The sequence below is a fragment of the Colossoma macropomum genome, unplaced genomic scaffold (assembly GCF_904425465.1).
Source record: "Colossoma macropomum unplaced genomic scaffold, Colossoma_macropomum, whole genome shotgun sequence".
Taxonomy (NCBI): domain Eukaryota; kingdom Metazoa; phylum Chordata; class Actinopteri; order Characiformes; family Serrasalmidae; genus Colossoma; species Colossoma macropomum.
Window position 1 is genome coordinate 14,343,019 of NW_023494808.1, and position 18,750 is coordinate 14,361,768.

General features: G+C 37.7%; 2 protein-coding genes across 2 annotated transcripts; both read left to right on the forward strand.

The window, feature by feature from the left end:
• Positions 1–1,270: 1,270 nt before the first annotated feature.
• eif3f (eukaryotic translation initiation factor 3, subunit F) lies at positions 1,271–5,936 on the forward strand. Its single transcript, XM_036557757.1, has 8 exons — positions 1,271–1,411; positions 1,624–1,694; positions 3,338–3,417; positions 3,563–3,700; positions 3,817–3,908; positions 5,345–5,481; positions 5,624–5,737; positions 5,824–5,936. The coding sequence occupies exons 1-8, from the start codon at positions 1,300–1,302 to the stop codon at positions 5,899–5,901; spliced, it is 822 nt and encodes a 273-aa protein (XP_036413650.1). The 5' UTR covers positions 1,271–1,299; the 3' UTR covers positions 5,902–5,936.
• Positions 5,937–7,257: 1,321 nt separating this feature from the next.
• zgc:77880 (zf-DHHC domain-containing protein) lies at positions 7,258–18,602 on the forward strand. Its single transcript, XM_036557725.1, has 9 exons — positions 7,258–7,397; positions 10,519–10,607; positions 12,105–12,178; positions 13,558–13,670; positions 13,809–13,870; positions 14,525–14,645; positions 15,770–15,842; positions 15,949–16,093; positions 17,167–18,602. Exons 1-9 carry the CDS (start codon positions 7,273–7,275, stop codon positions 17,256–17,258), a joined length of 894 nt encoding a protein of 297 aa, XP_036413618.1. The 5' UTR covers positions 7,258–7,272; the 3' UTR covers positions 17,259–18,602.
• The last annotated feature ends 148 nt before the right edge of the window (positions 18,603–18,750 follow it).

Sequence of the window (18,750 nt, forward strand, 5' to 3'; positions counted from 1 at the left end):
GGAGGAGGTACATGCAGCAAATTGTAAGGAAAAATAGTATCATAATAAAGCCTATTTAAAAACAAAAGTAGGTTCATTGGTTATTTTATAAAGTAAGAAAATGGCCATATTTGTAATGTAGACATTGTGACTCCTGGTTATCATCACTGTTGTAATGAAATCTGAATTGGTGAGTTTCTCTACAGTGCACCATTTCACATAAAACCACTCTGAATAGTAGTTCTGAGATATATACAGATTAGCCATAACAGTAAAAGCACCTCCTCGTTTCCACACTTACTGTCCATTTCATCAGCTTCACTGACCATAGAGGAGCACTTTGTAGTTCTAAAATACAAAAATACAGACTGTAGGCCATTTGTTTCTCTGCATACTTTGTTATTCCCCTTTTACCCTGTTCTTCAGTGGTCAGGACCCATACAGGACCACCACAGAGCAGGTATTATTTTAATGGTGGATCATTCTCAGCACTGCGGTAACACTGATGTTGTGGTGGTGTGTTAGTGTGTGTTGCGCTGGTACGAGTGGATCAGACACAGCAGTGCTGCTGGAGTTTTAAACACCTCAGTGTCACTGCTGGGCTGAGAATAGTCCTGTGGGCAGCATCCTGTGACCACTGATGAAGAACTAGAAGATGACCAACTGTGCAGCAACAGATGAGCTACTGTCTCTGACTTTACATCTACAAGGTGGACCAACAAGATACGAGTGTCTAATAGAGTGGACAGTTAGTGGTCAGTGTTTAAAAACTCCAGCAGCACTGCTGTGTCTGATCCACTCATAGCAGCACAACACACACTAACACATCACCACAATGCCAGTGATCCACAACCCAAATAATACCGCTATGTGGTGGTCCTGTGGATGTCATGACCATTAAAGAAAAGGTAAAAGGGGCTAACAAAGTATTCAGAGAAACAGATGGACTACAGTTTGTAAATGTTGAACTACAAAGTGCTCCTGTATGGTAAGTGGAGCTGATAAAATGGACAATGAGTGTAGAGACAAGGAGGTGGTTTTAGTGTTGGCTGCAGATCAACACTGTAAATCTGAGGTAGGTACTTTGTCACACATTCTGATTACAGTATACAAATATAGAATCTGGAAGCAGGTACGAATCAAACTGAACGAATTCGCATGGAGCAAAGCCTGCACTGCGAAGTCAGCCAAGCTGAACACACACGTACAGCTCCTGCTTGCCTGGTATAACGGTGTGTGACCACAGCGGGGCAGAAGTAGACTTATTGCGATATTTTTCTTCTGTTTCCCGACAGCACTCTCTCACTTCCTCTGCTAAAGATGGCGGTCCACGGCCCCGTTGTGAAAATCCACCCGGTGGTTCTGGCTTCTATTGTTGACTCTTACGAGCGGAGGAACGAAGGAGCCAGTCGTGTGATCGGCACATTATTAGGTGAGGTGTTTAATTTCGGGAGAGAATTTAGGGAGAAAGATGTTTGTTACAGAAACCTGCCTTTGTTCGTCTCCAGCGTGCTGTGCCGGCTAATGCTAGTGCGCATGTCTCCTGATTAGATGGCGCAAAGGGTCCTGACGCAGCGAGCATATGTAGAAATTCAGCGTTACTATTTTGACATCATAACGAGAAATATTTTTTTTTGTCCACAGGAACGATAGATAAACACTCTGTCGAGGTCACCAACTGCTTCTCTGTTCCTCACAATGAGTCAGAAGACGAGGTAAGAAAATATCGTAGGCTGGTGTAGATAATTTAGCCTTAGCCTTTTTGAGGGCTTAAACGGGGAAATCCACCGATTTCTCAAAACAGTCTGCATAAATCAATAATTAAGATGTAAACGAAGTCATTCAGAGTGGTCTGCTATGAAATGCTCCATTGTAGAAAAACTTCAGAATTGCTCACAGTGGTCGTGATAGGAACCAGATCTCTGAAGAGTTTGTCCCTAAAATCTGTCTCACAAAAAGTTATTACATGTGAAATGGTTATGAATACGCTGCCTGATGTCTGAGACACTTTTTTGTGATACCTTTGGCTTAAAAAGTATTTCAGTCCATTTATAGCAGGGGGTTACATGCAGAGTGTTGTAAGGCAAAATAGTCCTTAAAGAAAACTTATGATGTTCAGATTTATGACCGTTTTACCATCATCAACGTTGCATATAAAAACTTAGTAAACACAAGTAGGTTCATTGGTTGTTTTTGGTAATAAATACAACGGCTATGTTGTTGTAGACATCTTGGTCCCTTTTTCCGATCACCACTACTGTAAGAAAAAGGAGCCTCAAAGTTTTTCTGCAATTAACTATTTTATGTCAAACCATTCTGAATGACTTTGTTTACATGTCAAGGACTGAATTATTCAGAAATTTGAAAATTGGTGCAATTCCCTTTCAGTGTTATTCAATGCTTACCAGCCCTGCTCCTGGTATTCAGCCTTCCTTCATAATTCAGTTTCACCACACATCTAACATATTTAGACTGATGATTTGGATAAAGATTTGTTTAATGAGGGTTGAAAGTGAACTTTCCAGCAAGGTTGTTGCATCTCCAGGAGCATGGCTGGTAACCACTGCATTAATTGTAACGTTAATATTATTGTTGCATGTCAGACATAATGTCTTAAGTTTCACGTGTTCCTGTTGATGTCTGTATTGTAGACAGCCTGTCTCTTCCTCTAGCTGTGATCCCATTAGAGAGTGCTGCTTGCATTTCATTGTGCTGACATGGGCTTGGTTCCTGTGCTCATTTAACGGCAGAAACAGGAAACACAGGAGTGCACACACCTGCATGTCCACAGGAGCGTGTTATTACATATCCCACACTAATCCCAAAATAATAATAACCTTGCTATAGGTAATGTTACTTAGGGGCCCTTGAGCCACCAGAAAGAAAGTATGTACTCCTTAAACTGTTATTTTAGGAACCCTAGTCAGCTGTCTGAACCAGTTTTTCCTAATCAAATCAACTGTTCATCATTTTTCTGTCTTTGCATACAAGAGGTGTGCCAAAATAGAATGCCGCTCAGGGCCTGACTAGCCAAATGACCTAAATTTTTCACATTGTGAATTTAGAATTGTTTCTCCTCTGCCCGTTTAGGTACAAATTGAGTTGAAAAAAGTTGTTTTTTTATCGTATAGAATGGACACCTAATGTTTTCTGACCCAGAGGTTTGATTTGAAATTTAGAAAGTATTTACTGCCAGTAACTATGCGGTTGTTGCATGTGCCTAGTGGTATAGCTCAGTAGAGCAGGTATAATACTAAACTACAATGCTATGGCATTTAAAGACTGGATTTTAGACATACTAGTGTACAGTGATGGGTGATTTGTAAGGTCATGATTTTCTTCCTTTAAAATATTGTAGGTGGCAGTGGACATGGAGTTTGCAAAAAACATGTACGAACTTCATAAAAAGGTTTCACCCAGTGAAGTCATCATCGGCTGGTAGGTGGCTACTCAGTTTTTCCTAGTTTTATCATTTCAATAGCTTAATTTGTTCATTTCACTGTAGTATATTTAAATGTTTTGTCATATGGCTTTGCTTGCATTTTCTGTTTGTTTTGAGAGTGTTACATGTTCTGTCTTCCAGGTATGCTACAGGATATGACATCACAGAGCACTCTGTTCTAATCCATGAGTATTACAGTCGGGAAGCTCAGAACCCCATCCACCTCACTGTGGACACGGCACTGCAGAGCAACAAAATGAACATTCGTGCTTATGTCAGGTCAGCCTGCTTGCTCATTTGCTCTCCTACAGCTGAACTGCAGCATTGACTTCACTATTTTTTGCTTCTTGATTTTTCTTGATTTTGTTTTGCTGATTGATTATTTGATCTCTCAGTGCACAGATGGGTGTTCCAGGAAAGACTGTTGGCGTGATGTTCACACCCTTAACAGTAAAATATGTTTACTACGACACAGAGCGCATTGGAGGTTAGCCACTACTGCTTCTTGTACATGCATAGATTTTCAGAGGTTCTCAGTCAGGTCCATTCTGTCAACAAACACGTATGTTAAAAAAAGAGCAGCATAACTTTGCTTACATGGCTCAAATATTCAGAACATCATAGTTCTATTTAGGGTTCCTACAGACTTTAAAAAGATGGCTCTTCAACAGTTCTTTAGTGAAGAAAATGATTCCATATAGAACCATTAACACTCAAACAACCCTTTGCATGATTAAAGGGTTCTTTGCATCATGAAAGTTTCTTCTGATTGATGAAGAATGTGCTGTAGATGGTTTTATATAGCACCTTTTTGAAAAGGGTTCCATATAACACCAAAAAGTGTTCTTCTATTGATACAACCCTGACACTGTAACAACACCAAAAGGGTTCTGCTGTTATATAGAATCCTTTTTAAGTAGGTGCTGTATAGAACCATCTAGAGTGCATTCTCCATCAATCTAAAGAATGTTTTCACGATGCAAAGAACAGTTTAATTCAAGTTATTTAATGTTGTGTTTCTGCCAATATTGAGTCCAATCTCATGTACTCATAGATAATACAGCTACAAGTTGAATATATTTGTTATGCATAGCTTACTGCTTAAAATTGATGTTTTGTTTTTTGGGACTACTTTTCAAAATAACTTTTAAAGGTTGCACTAAGATCACTTCAATTTTAGCATGTGCATACATTTGGTGCTGCCTTTGAACTTGCATACTCTCATCATAACCTTTTTATAGTGTCTTGAGAAAGCTACTTTTGTATTTTAAGTTTCTATAGTGTCCTCCTTTTACCACCAAGTGTTTAAGCGTCAGGCACGCTTACACCTGTGGTTAGTTTAATAGTTTAGCTGTGTTTTTGATTAAGGTGATTAATACAGTTGAAGAAATTTCAAGTGGCTGCTGGAGAATTCTAATTTTCCACTTTAATGTAGGTCTACGCTGCAGAACGTTAAACCATTCTGCTTATGTCACCTCTGTGACTGTGGCATACATAGAGCATAATGTGGTAATATAGTCTAAACAAAGGATCAACATTTTACTTGGTTCAAAGTGCCCATATAATTTTTTTTTTTTTTTAATACAAGGTTGGTCTAGTATGTAACCTTCAAGGTTTTAAAATGTACATTTGACATACCAGTCCACACGGTCAGTACATGAAAACTAAGCCACAAAATGGCCCGTTTTGAATTTGCCATTTGTCAACAAATATCTGTCTTTTTAGCTTCAGCAGTTTGTTCCACCCATTCACACTGAAGTTATTATGAGTGTTTTAGCCTTTACTGCTTTTTGAGTGAACAACCGAACAGAGCTTATGTATGCAGTCTTAAAGGCACAGTAACAATAACAAACTGTAATTTTAAGGAATAAATTTTACATTATGTAGTTCTGTTTCTCATGTGTGATCTGTTTTGCCTCCTAGTTGATCTCCTACAAAGGACTCGTGCATCTCCCAGTCGCACCAATGGCTTGACCTCAGACTTGGCTCAGGTGGGAAGTGCAGCAGGACGCATACAGGAAATGCTAACCACAGTGCTCTCGTACATAGAAGATGTCCTGGTAAGTGTATTCGGAGTAGAAAATTGCTGGAGATTCTTGTTTAATTATTGGACAGTGCTGAGGCACTTTGTCAGTTCACTTACATTTTGTAAACAACAGTACTCCATTGTTGAATTTATTTGTCATGTGTCTCCATCCCCAGTCTGGCAAGGTGATGGCAGATAACAGCGTTGGGCGATACCTAATGGATCTGGTTAACAAAGTCCCCAAAATCTCTGCAGAGGACTTTGAGAGCATGCTGAACTCCAACATTAATGTGAGTGATTTAAGCTGTTTGCCTCTTGTTTGTGCACTTTTGGCATTTTAGTTTTACTTACGTTTTATTTATGATGTTTCTCACAGGACCTACTGATGGTGACATACCTGGCAAATCTCACCCAAGCTCAGATTGCTCTTAATGAAAAACTGGTCGTTCTGTGATTTGGAAAAATAAAGACATGTTTATCATTCCAATAGTATGTGTGTGTTTCAGTTGGCTTTGAAACCAGGTCAGAGATTTGCTGTTTTCCCAGGTGATCTGTGCTGTCCTAGTAGGTGGTGCATAGTGTTCTCTGGAGTCTGAACTCCAATTATAGCCATTTTACTTACCATCCAAAATGACCATTGAAGCTACATGTGTCTGTTTTATATGTAATGATGCTAAAATAGTGGTAAATACATACTTTTTGGGGACTGTTTTGACTTGTTGCATTCCGTGTGTTCTTTTATACCATGAATGGATAAAATGTTATCTCAAAACTATCATAAAACTGTTTTAGGTAACGTATTCACAACCATTTCATGTGGTAACTTTTTGTGAGGGAGCTTTTAGAGGCATTAAATGCTTCAGACTTCTGGTAACCATCACCACCGCTGTGAGATAATTTTCTCTGTAATGTGTCATTTCACATCAAACCACACTGAATGACTTTGACCTCTTGACAATTTGAATTATGCAGACATTTAGAAAAGTTTGTGGAATTACTGTTTAATGTGGCCTTTTCTCACTAAGCAGTCTGAATTGGGCCTAAACGTTCATTGTTTTTTAGGCATTTCTATGGCAAAATTCATAATGTTTATATGATCAAACTATTCTGGGTTAGAGCTATTGTCTTTAATTTCTCAGCAGACTCATTAAATGTCTTAAGCTGTGATTTTGGGACCCTAATTCCAGCAGTGCCAAGAGAGTGGAGCATGAACGCAAGATGATAAGGGAAGTCTCTGACAAATTTTTGCACAAATTTTATCCTGGAAAACTTTTTTGGGCTAAATTCAAAGATGATATGAGCATAAATAGTTCCTTTTGCACAACAAAACCAGAAACTGCACCGTACTGACCGTCATGCTAAAAAAAAGATGTCACCAAGGTTATCATTGAGAAAATCTATTCTGGCTTTATTTTGTTATATGAACATGTTCTGTTTGGTTACTTTAGATATGACAAGCGTGGAAATGCATATATATGAAAAACCTAAAACTTATTCTAGTTTAAGTTTCATGTACATAAATATTTTTCTACGTGAACCCGAAGAATATGTTAAAATCAGTTTTCTCTGTGACAGTGAGAAAACCAAAAAAATGTCAGTGGAACCATAAAATGTAATGTTTTTCTGATGCTCGAGGCCTTTTTTTTTATTTTATTTTATCTATCTCTTTGTTCTATATATATTTTATTATCACCCTGACATATGTATTTTGCGTTACTGTTTGTAACATCTGCAAATGATAAATATTTGAGAGAAAAAAGGAGAGAGAATCACATCACGCTGCCAGCCTCCCCGTGACGTCACCCGGAAGACAGGGGATCCGAAGATGGCGTCGTTTCGCTGCCGGCGAGACCCGTGCGGTTTCATTTGTCTTATTTTGACATATTTTAGCGTATTTTACGCCGACTACGTGGTTATTCAGTACGTGCTGATCCCCGCCTACTCCGGAAGGTAAGTCTCAGCGCTGGTGTGGTGTGTTAAAAGCGGTGTTGGGCTTCGTGAAGACGGTGAGAGCCGCGTTCATGACGACATCAGTTTATTTACTCCGGTTTTGTGAAAGCAAACCGCACTGCAGCATCGGGCTTCACTGGCTTCATTTACCCCCTAATATAATACGAACAAACTTCACTTTAGCTTGTCGCTAAAGCGCTGTTCCACGACTCCAAACAACACTCGCACTGCACGATACATCGTTTGTTTATAGCTACATCTGCCGATATTGCTGAATGATGCGATGCAGCTACTAGCCAAGAGTGAGAACCTGCAGGCACCTCTCGATCTGAGTCGGTTTCGATACAGGATGTAGTTATAAAACGATTTCAGCCTGCATTATGATTTTTTACTATATTTGTCAACAGGCTTTAGCTTAGTAGAGTCTGAATGTGCATACTTAAAATGTTGGTTCTTTAAGGGTTCTTTAGTAAAGGCAGTGATTCCATTTAGAACTATAAGTTCTAAACAGAAACATTTCGTGCTTAAATGGTTCTTTACATGGTGAAATGGTTCTTCAGGTTGATGGAGAATGTGTTGGATATGGTTCTATATGGAGCCAAAAATGGCTCTTCTATTGTTACAAGCTTGACATCGTAGCCACAGCAGAACCCTTTTTGGTGTTATATAGAACCATTTTCAAAAAGGTTCTATATAGAACTGTATGCAACACTTTCTCCATTAATCTGAAGAACAATTTCACCATGCAAAGAACTGTTTAAGCATGAAAAGTGCTTAGATCTCATGGTTCTAAATAAAACCATGGCCTTTACAAAAGAACCCTTGAAGAACCATCTTTTTAAGTGTGTAGTCGATTTACAAAACTACATTTTTATGTCATGTTGTATACAAAATAATTCATAGTGTTTATATTAATTATCCAAAATGTTAAGTACACATTAAATGTTTCAATAAAAAAACTAAACCTAAAACACACTAAAAGGGGTACCCAAACATAAAACGGTAATTTTCATGAGCCTTTTTGAAATATATTGCAAGGCTAAGCAATATAATAGTAATAAAATGGTATTTTATCCATATTGTTCAGTCTAGATTAAGATGTGATATTTTCTGAGGTGTACAGGGTAGCCTGGTCCATTACTCCCAAGTACAAGTTTTGTTATTTCAATGAAATAATGGCACAGCTAAAACAAAAGGAACTTTTCCAAAATACAGCTTGAGTAAATACACAGAAATAGCAGGTCAAACAACTACTTAAGAGGTAATTCCACTAAATTTTCTAAATTTCTGCATAATGAAATCGTTAAGATGTAGGCAAAGTGGTCTGACATGAGGGGTGTTTAAAGTCTAGCCCCAGGGCCAAATGCAGCCTGCAGACAGATTTTGATTGGCCCGTGGCTTCTGTTTAAGAGTGTCTCATAAGTGGCCCGCCAGCCAGTACAATACAATACTTAGTAGAGAAGAGGGCAGAGAAATGCTTGAATATGAATATACTTAATATGTTAGACGTGTTTTATTGTTACTCCTATTAAGCAATTTAAGTACTTGTTATAAGCACTTACTGATCCAAATTGCTCCGAGCAATCCAACAATAAAAGAAGCCTTGTGTGTCTTTTTACACTGATAGGAAACGTGGTGGCACACAGAAAGCTCTGATTGTATGCGATTAGATTGTGAAAATATAATATTTTGCATAAATTTTGAATGATATATGGGCTCTCGTGGCCTCACAGCAAAAAGGGCCTGGGTTCGATTCCCGGCCGGGCGACCGGGGTCCTTTCTGTGTGGAGTTTGCATGTTCTCCCTGTGTCTGCGTGGGTTTCCTCCGGGTACTCCGGTTTCCTCCCATAGTCCAAAAACATGCAGTCAGGCTGGTTGGACATGCTGAACTCACATGGTGTGAGTGTGTGTGTGAATGTGTGTGTCTGTCTGTCTGCCCTGTGATGGACTGGCGACCTGTCCAGGGTGTATCCTGCCTTCTGCCCAATGACGGCTGGGATAGGCTCCAGCACCCCACCGCGACCCAGAAGGATAAGCGGTTTAGATGATGTATGTATGTATATGGGCTTTTGGGTATTTTGACCTGGTACGATTAGGCCTTCTTTGAAAAAAGTTTGGACACCCCTGTTCTAGAGAAACAGAGTCTGAATAGTTAACAGTTGTGGTGGTAGGAATCATATATGGCTAATGCATCTAAAAGCTACTACAAGTAAATTATTACATAAAATGGTTATGATACAGCCTTCCGCCCAATGACAGCTGGGATAGGCTCCAGCACCCCACCGCGACCCAGAAGGATAAGCGGTTTGGATGATGGATGGATGGATGGTTATGATACACTGACTGATGCTTGAGACATTATGTGTTGATTATTTTGATATAATGTTTTGTACTAAATCATTTTTTAAATTCATTCAAAGTGGAAAGATACATGCAGGGTATTATAAGGCAAAATAGTCAAAATAGTTTTTTAAAGGGTTTTTTTTTTTTTAAGATTTATCTCTATTTTACCATTATCAACATTATATCCAAAACTCAAAGGATATGTGTAGGTTCACTTGTTGTTAAATAAAATGGAAATATTTGTGTTGGTTCCAGTTGGTCCCTGTCACCACCACTGTAAAGAAATCTCAGTTAGTATGTTTCTTCTACAGTGCTCCATTTCACATGAAACTAATATGAATGACTTTGTTTACATCTCAATGACTGAATTATGCTCATAATTGGTGGGCTTTCCCTTTGAGTACTATGTTCTCTATAGACCTGCTGTGGAACTTCTTAGTACATCCAGCATCTTCTATCATAGGAACTGAAGTTTGTTAGGAAGTTTTTCTAAATAAATGATAAACCTCAAAAGTCAGAGTGTGACTAATTGCAAAGCACTTTAGATGATGTCACAAATGTAACATAATGAAATTATACACAAAAAGGGAACTAGTAATTTCTTTGTTAATGACTATAGAGGACCTGAGTAAAAAGTAGATTACTTTTCTAACAAATGTGTTTGAGTACAAGTTTTAAAAGTTTTGTCATTTGAAAATACATTTTAAGTACAAATCTATCAGAATGTAACTTTTTCACATTTTGCATTAAACCTTTCTTCATCTCTTTTTGTCAACAGTATATGGTGCACTTTTCATGGATCAATATTTAATATTTTATTGTTACTGCTTCTGGCATGTCATTCAAAAGCAGTCTTCTCTGACCCAGGTGAGTGTGCTTAAGCCATAGCAAAGTATTTTGTATGATAGAAATTTTGTATTCTGCTGAAATCAGATTATAAGATCATAATCTTTGACACCACTCTGATGATCCTGGAAGCACCCTACTTCAGAATTGACATTCAGAAATGAACCAGATTAAACCAGTCAGGAAGGCTGCTGAAACCAAAGAAAGGAAAATCATATTAGTTTGTTTTCTGCTGCTCATTGTCAGAACACTTAGCTCTTCACTAGTCATCACTTTCCATTTTAACTTCTTTGAGTTTAGCAGTCTTCTGGATCTTATATTTTACATATATTCATCAACCATGCAATTCTGAGGACAAGTGGGTCAACCTTGCAGAAATTTGGGTTGTCTGATTTTTTTGCGTTTTATGCTATATGTTAAGACAGGGCCTGAATCTTAAATGGCTCCCTGCTCTCTATGCAGTGCATGACACTGGTCAGTAAGGCTTTTGCAGCCAAATGGTGCACTCAGTGTCCAACAGGGAGAGATTCAGCCTATGGCTAAATCCCAAATATATCTATTGGACATTTAATACACAATTTGGATTTAGAAGCCGTTATTTCAAGACCTATGCAGAAGTAGGGAGCCAATTGAGATTCATCCAGGGATAGTCCTGATCTCTTATTGGGCGTGGGATGTCATTATGCAGTGTCTTATGGGTAATCCGCCATTTTGGGAGGGTTATTCAGTCATTGAGGCTGGTTCCTACCTGCTTTGCTTGATTTTTACCTGATCTGTAGCCCTTGGAATGACTAAATTCACTGGCAGAGCTGGCTAGCATTTGGATTCACGTGGCTACCAGATTAGGCAAAATCAAGGACGTAGCCCTAGTCAGATAGCACATAGGAAGCATTGCCATCAGAGTGCTGATAAACATCAGGTTTATGCTCATTTTAGACTCATATAGATTCAATTAAATAAAAAATTTAAGTATGCAAATTATATGTACATAAAACATTAATGTAGTGAATTTATCGGGTTTTGTATCAGTACACTATTCACAAATTCACAGTTTTCCAGCTAAAAATGTTGTGAACATTTCACTGTAGTTCGCCTTTGAGCCAGTGTTGTCTTAAAATCTGTGAATGAAAGAGGAGGTAGCATATTTAGATAATTACTCCACTTTTTGTTTGGGAGTTTGTATGGATCCACCCCGTCAGTAAGGCTAATTTTATGCTTATAACATTGTTTGTCATTCCTCTGGATTTGGTTAAGATACACTGAAATACACTGAGTATTTGTTCATGTAAACAAGCAAACTAACCATGCCAATATAATGGAACAATCCCACAATGCTATGTTGATTCCCAAGCCCTACATAGATCAAATACCTATGGCCCTTTTCATGTGATAATTAAAAAAAAAAGAAGAAAAATACTCTTACAAAGCGTAGAACGATGCAAAGCCTAAAAATAGATGGATGTTTTTGTTTTTCTATGTATATTTGCCTAGATAAGTCAAGCACTGTGTGTTTTGCAGGTATGGTGCCTCTCCCTGAGACAGCCATCGACTTTTCAGACCTGAGGTCTCAATCCAACCGTATGAATGACAGGGTGAGCTTATATGTCAAACGATATTTCTTCAGCTTTTGTTCATATATGTTTTTGCACAGCCTTTGTTTAAGACTATTTTGTCAAATAGTCAATTACACTAAATGTAACAGAGCCCATGGTTTACTAATAAAAACTAATAAAAAAAATCTCCTGCCTGTCAGAGGGCATGAGTTATTTTTTCTTCCTTAGCTTGATTATTTTCCATGTTGTGATTATTATCCATTATCTCTGTTACTATCTCTTGATAAATATCTCAAGATGATTGTCTTGCCATAATTATGTCAATTATCTCAATATAATTATCTCAAGATCATTTTCACAGGGTGATTTCAGAATAATTATCTCAAAATTTTTAGAGAAAACTTAAGAGTATTCCCCACTCTGCCCTGTAGATGGCACCAATACACCGTTCCGGCTGCATTCAATTCACTGTTATCTCCCCAAGCCCATTGTCCATTTTTCATGGGTGCTGAGTTGTTGTGTATTCATGATTGGATTTATTTTAATGGAGGTTGACCTATAGCACTTTGAACTCTGTCTCAAATACAAAGATGTTGCTTGAGTGCTTATCAGCAGTTTTAACCAGAATGAACTCCAAACACTAGGGCCTGGTATCAGATGAACAGTGCTCCCCAAACAGCGTATTGCTGCTGTCCAGAGTGGGTGTAACACCCTTACATTTTCTTGAGAAAAATATCTTCAGATGAATATCCCAAGAAAATTGTCTTGAGATAATTATACGGAGAAGATAATTTTGAGACAAGTATTTTGAGAAAACTTTCTCAAGATAATTAACTTGAGAAAACCATTGAGAAAACTACTGAGAAACTGAGGCTAATGTAACTAACAAGTAGTGAAAACTGCTGTACACCAGTTAGCACTGTACAAACTGCCCGCAAGCTTCTCAAACAGCATCTGCTTGTTCAGTAAAACAGACTTATATGGCTTCTTGCCCTGTGTGACACTGCTGTCTACTAAAATAGAAGTTTGTTGCATAGCTAAAACTAGTAATAGCAGCCACCTTGATATCTGAGTGTTGTTCGCACTTTTGTCTGTTTTATACATAAAAATATGTCATATAGTGTCCGAAGTAAGTCTTTTTGAGATCAAGGCTGTTTGAGCTGGGAGGATTTAGGAATGCGTTTTTGCATAGTTCTATTTGGTGCGATATAGACTTCCAATACATATTAGCTACATTAGCTTTGGAACTTAAGAGCAAAACTAAAGAAGCACACATGGCTAATTGACTACTACTACTATTTATGGTAGGATGTTTAATTGGCTTTAAGCTGACTGTGTTTGTTGTGTTTAAGTTGTGAGTTTAGGGTTTGCTTTTAGGGTTTGTGGTGCAGGCTTCAAATTATCTGCTGTGTTAGCAGGGCTGCGAGGGCTGGACCGTATGCAGTCGCTGTGAAACATATCGCCCCCCCCGTGCACATCACTGCCGAGTGTGTCAGCGCTGCATCAGACGCATGGACCACCACTGCCCATGGTAAGTCTCCTGGCCACTCTCTGCAGTTATCTCCACATGATTGTTCCATATCCATGCTATCACATTACTATCTTTTTTTATTTTCTCATATTTCTACAATGTTAACTTGCCTGGGTTGTGTGTGTCACCAATTATTAGGATTAACAACTGTGTTGGGGAGCTCAACCAGAAATATTTCATCCAGTTTCTCTTCTATACTGGTGAGTGGAAAGAACCTGCTGAATGGGTCTGAATTGCGATCAGCTTAAATAATTCAGATCAGGCGATTATGTAATAATTGGACAGGTCTTCTGTTGAATGTTAGTTTACATTACTTCAGTAAAACTACATGATACTACATCTGACTACTCCTGACTACTAGCTAAGGCAACATAACATTCAGAATGTGCTGATCAAAACATATTATTATTATTATTATTATTATTATTCAGTGTAATTGAATTTAATAAAACTAATGAAATCAAGTTAATGAAATTGTCTGTATGCAGGTATTGCTAACTAATACAAATAAACTTTTTTGTTAATCGATATTTGTGTGTTCAGTGTTGTTGAAGCTAATAATTAATATCAACTAAATATCAGTGAAACTGTGGTATAATCACAAAATACACAAGCGTTACACTATTTCATCCTGGAAACGGAAATAGATTGTTGTCAGGCCACAGTTTAACATGCTTTTAAAGTGCTGGGTATTGCAGAGACTGTAATGGATTTGTGGATTCTGAGGAGCTAAAGTTAAGTCCCATATAGTTACTACACTCTTAGCAATGAGTAGCACTACTGTTGAAAACTGATGCAGTCTTGTCCTCTCTCTCATCCTCTCTTGTCCTCTCTCTCCCTCTCTTTCTCTCAAGGCATGGCCAGTCTGTACTCCATGGCACTAGTGGTGTCTGCATGGGTGTGGAGGATACGGAGTGAAAGAGAAGGGGATGGAGAAAAAGAAGGAGAAGAATCTCCCAGCAAGCATCTGATAGTGTAAGTATGAACAGAAAATCTGAAGAGGAGAATGATTCATGTTGATGCACTGAAATAAAAATTCCTGGCCAAAAGAAAAAACAAAATTTAAGATACATCTGGCTAAAAGAAAGGCCAAAACAAAGACCAAAAAAAGTTGATTTGGTTTTTATTTGCTTATTTGATAATAAAGAATGCTTATTTGCTGATAATGGAAGTATTATTATTATTGATAAAACCTGCTTTCAGTAGGAAAATAATGAGCTGACAATAAATAAAAACAGTTTACATGAAATAGACATAGTAAAATTATTATATAATTATTACAGTATGTAGGCTACAGAATGTAACATGAAATCCAACATTCTCGTCAGCAGAGAATGGACGCCATTGAAGGCAACTTTATTATATTTTAGTTATACTTTGCACTTTGGCACAAATACTGTGGCTACAGATGGCATTAGTGTGCTAGCAGGGACTTCCTTTCTGCTTCTGTTGTTCTGCTGTACATGCATATGGAGCAGGATGTCATGTTTTTAAGTGCTATCAAACTTGTAATGGAAACGCTCTAGGGCATTGAGTTACCTCTTGATACTTGACATGAACAGAGATTATAAATTGCTAATTGTCTAATTTTTATCATAGAAATAACTCCACATGCCTGACATTTTTCCCACTGTTGATCTGCTACTGCTCAAACATGTTTTTACTGGAAAAACAAAGCAAAACTATTTACTATTCTTAATTTTCATTAGCATTCAAATACCAAGTGTTAGATTATGACATTTTGTTGTAGTCCTAGTTAGTGTTTAATTTTTTTTTTTCTTTTTGGCCAAAATTTTTTATGTTTTACCTTCAGATGAAAACCTAAAGTGCCACTTTTGACCATTGTTGGCTGAAATGTTTCAGTGGTAGAAATTTCAGTGCATCACTAATAATAATTGTAAAAATTAATACATTGAAATACAGCTAATTAATACTTTTATTTCTATTTCTGTTTAACTTGATGCCACTGTAGAGAACAAAAAAAAGCTAAAAACATTTGTAAAACAAAAAGCACTCTACAGAACTAATGATATATACAGCACATCATTTCTATATAACTTTTATGTTGTTCTGCATCTGTTGTTTCTTCACTATGGCAGGGCACACTACATCATTCTGTTAGTGGAGTCCATTCTGTTTGGTGTTTTCGTCTTGGTGATATTTTATGACCAGGTGCGTATCTAACTTGATGGAAAGCACACACCTGCAATGCAGCAGTTTACTGTTGAAACGACAAAAGCAATGACTGGACACAGGCACTGTCTTGTTTTCCCTCCAGCTGGTGTCTATCATAACAGATGAGACACCCATTGAGCAGATGAAGAACAGACTGATGAAGGACAGACCCAACAGTGGACAGCTGACACACACCACACACACACGAAAGCCCAAAATTGCACTGCTTCGTGAAGTGTTCGGACGAGGTGAGTGTCTGTGGTCAAATGACTGATATTGACATTTTTTGCTATTTTATACACAATAATAACTTATACAGTGTGGATTCAAATATTACAAAACATATTTTTAGATGTTTAATTCAATATTTCAAGAACTATGTGAACAAGATGTGAGGAAAGGGATAAATTATTTGAGCTACTATGATTGTCTATTTCTGTTCATTTTTTGGTCGAGTTATCTGCATCAAGATTTGGTCTCCACTTTTAAATATAATGAATTCTGAATTTAATTATATTATAATACAGTATTCAGTGCTGTGGATTCAGTGCTGTGGGTCCATTCATTATCCCAAATGCATGTAACATTTCTATATTTTTATTTACAACTTTGTAGTGTCCTACTAATTACTTGAAATCTTTGAAGCTGTACAAGCCTAATCTATTACAATTACTTTATATATTTTATACATCAAATTTGTTTAATATTGTTATGAACATATTGTAAACATTCAAAGCGCAATTCCTGCTCATTTGGAATGAAAACTCAGAGCCACACAGGCCCTTTGCAGATACAACCCTGCTCTACACTGTCTGTCAGTAGAAAGGGACCATCATAGGACCACCGCTAGCTAAATATGTAGATTATTCTCAACACAGCAGTGACACTGACATGGTAGTGACATTTTGTGTGTGGTGTCAGTGGTCACCACAAGGCCACTGTTGGCTGGAATCTTTTGTTTGGTGGACTATTTTGAACCCATTAGTGACACTGAGGTGTGTTCAAACTTCAGCAACACTGCTGTGCCTGATACACTCATAACAAGCCACACTAACATGCCAGAACCATTTAGGTGTCACCCAAATAATGTGTGGTTGGTGGTGGTTCTGTGGTGGTGTCTTTCCATTGACAGATAGAGTCGAGGGTGGCTGATTTACCTGTGCAGCAACAGGCTATACTCAGTGATTGTAAACCTTAAAAAGTGTACCTAGATAGTAAGCGTTTCTGATAAAATGGCCAGTGAGTGAAGATACAAGGCAGGTGTATGTCACAAACTGTCAACTCTGTCTAGGTGTTTGTTAAATCTCTCCTGTGTTTGCAGGCTCTGTGCTGTGTTGGCTGTTCCCGCTCCACTCCTCTCCTCCCTCTGCTGGAGGAATAAGTTACTCAGCTGTACCTGATTATGATGTCTAGAGCTGATCATCATTACAGTGTTACATTATGGTTCAGGTGATGGACAGGTGACTGTGTTAATGAGCTCCAGCAAAGTGTTACATTGAAGAAGGATGGAGGAGCGTATGAAGGCTGATGTGTCTGAATTCTGGAACTTATCATAATCTGTGTACACGCCACTTATTCACACAGTGTGCTGAAGTGGTAAGCAGGAAATGTTGTTTCTGATTTTTTTTCTTTCTTTGAGTGTTTCTGCTAACTTGTCTCATTGGGATAGTATTGGCTTGTTTTTGCATTATTAATGCACTAATTAGCCGTAAAAAAAAAACATTGATTTATATGAATAACTGCTTACCTGGTTAAGGGGTAAGCTAACGCAGACTGGCCAGTTATCCACGTAGTAGGATGCCTTAGTCACAGTGAAGTCATCTGTCACAATGACATCTGGACTTGACACAGTTTCAGTGTGGAATCGAGTGGATTGGTTCTGATATCTGACACAAATGAAGAAGCCAGTATCTTATGTTCCTGTGTTTTACCTGATTTTGCTACATGGAAATGACTACCTTAAGATATGCATTGCTTCCCCAAATACAAAGCAGGCATATCTAGTTAGAAGGTAAATGCTGCTAGGTAAAAGAGCATGAGAACCATAAATATAGATGATATTGTGTTTTCATAGACTTCCACAGCATAAGCTGTAATCATGCACTGAAATGCAGTATAATTGCAGTTGACTGCACAATCAACTTTAGAGTAGTCAGTCATAACTGTGCAGTCACTGAATTGATGTGCAATACTTACAACTATGTGCACTCTGTGCTGGTCCTGGAGGCCTGTGGTACATTTGGCAGTACCTGTTGGGCCTTTAACACTAACCTGCTGAAGGCTTTACAAAATCTGACTTCATACATTTAGGCACATACAAACATACACATACAGGATGACATTGTTTGACTTACATTGAAGTGGTGTTTTTTTCTTTTTTTTCCTCCTCATGAACATATTATTGTTATTTATTCATACATTTTCATTTTGTGATGTTTTTTGTAGTAGTTGTTGTTTGGGTTTTTGAATGCATAGACTTTATATTATATATCATAACTGTACATAAAATATGTATTTTATAAACATACATTGCAGAGAAAATGTTGCAATATTTCCAGGGTACAGGCTTTGTTTCAGTTTTCTTTTTTTTTTATTTGTACTGAATTTGTTTTGCTGCTTGTTGACAGCTTGAGGGATGTGTGTACATAGCTAATGATGTCTGATGATAATGTTTACATTGATATTTATTGTAATTTCTCTGTGAAACTGTCTAAATGCTGCTCTGACTTGTGAAGTAAAAGACATCTTTTGACATGACTGTATTTTGCCTCTTTGAACGTTGAAATTTTTATTCTAATCAACAGTGGTAATAAAATCAGGCTCAGCAAACTGGCATAAAATGAAAAAATATTTCAGCTAATGGTTAAGCTAAAAAGTGAAAACTAAACAGGTATTCTGAGTGAAT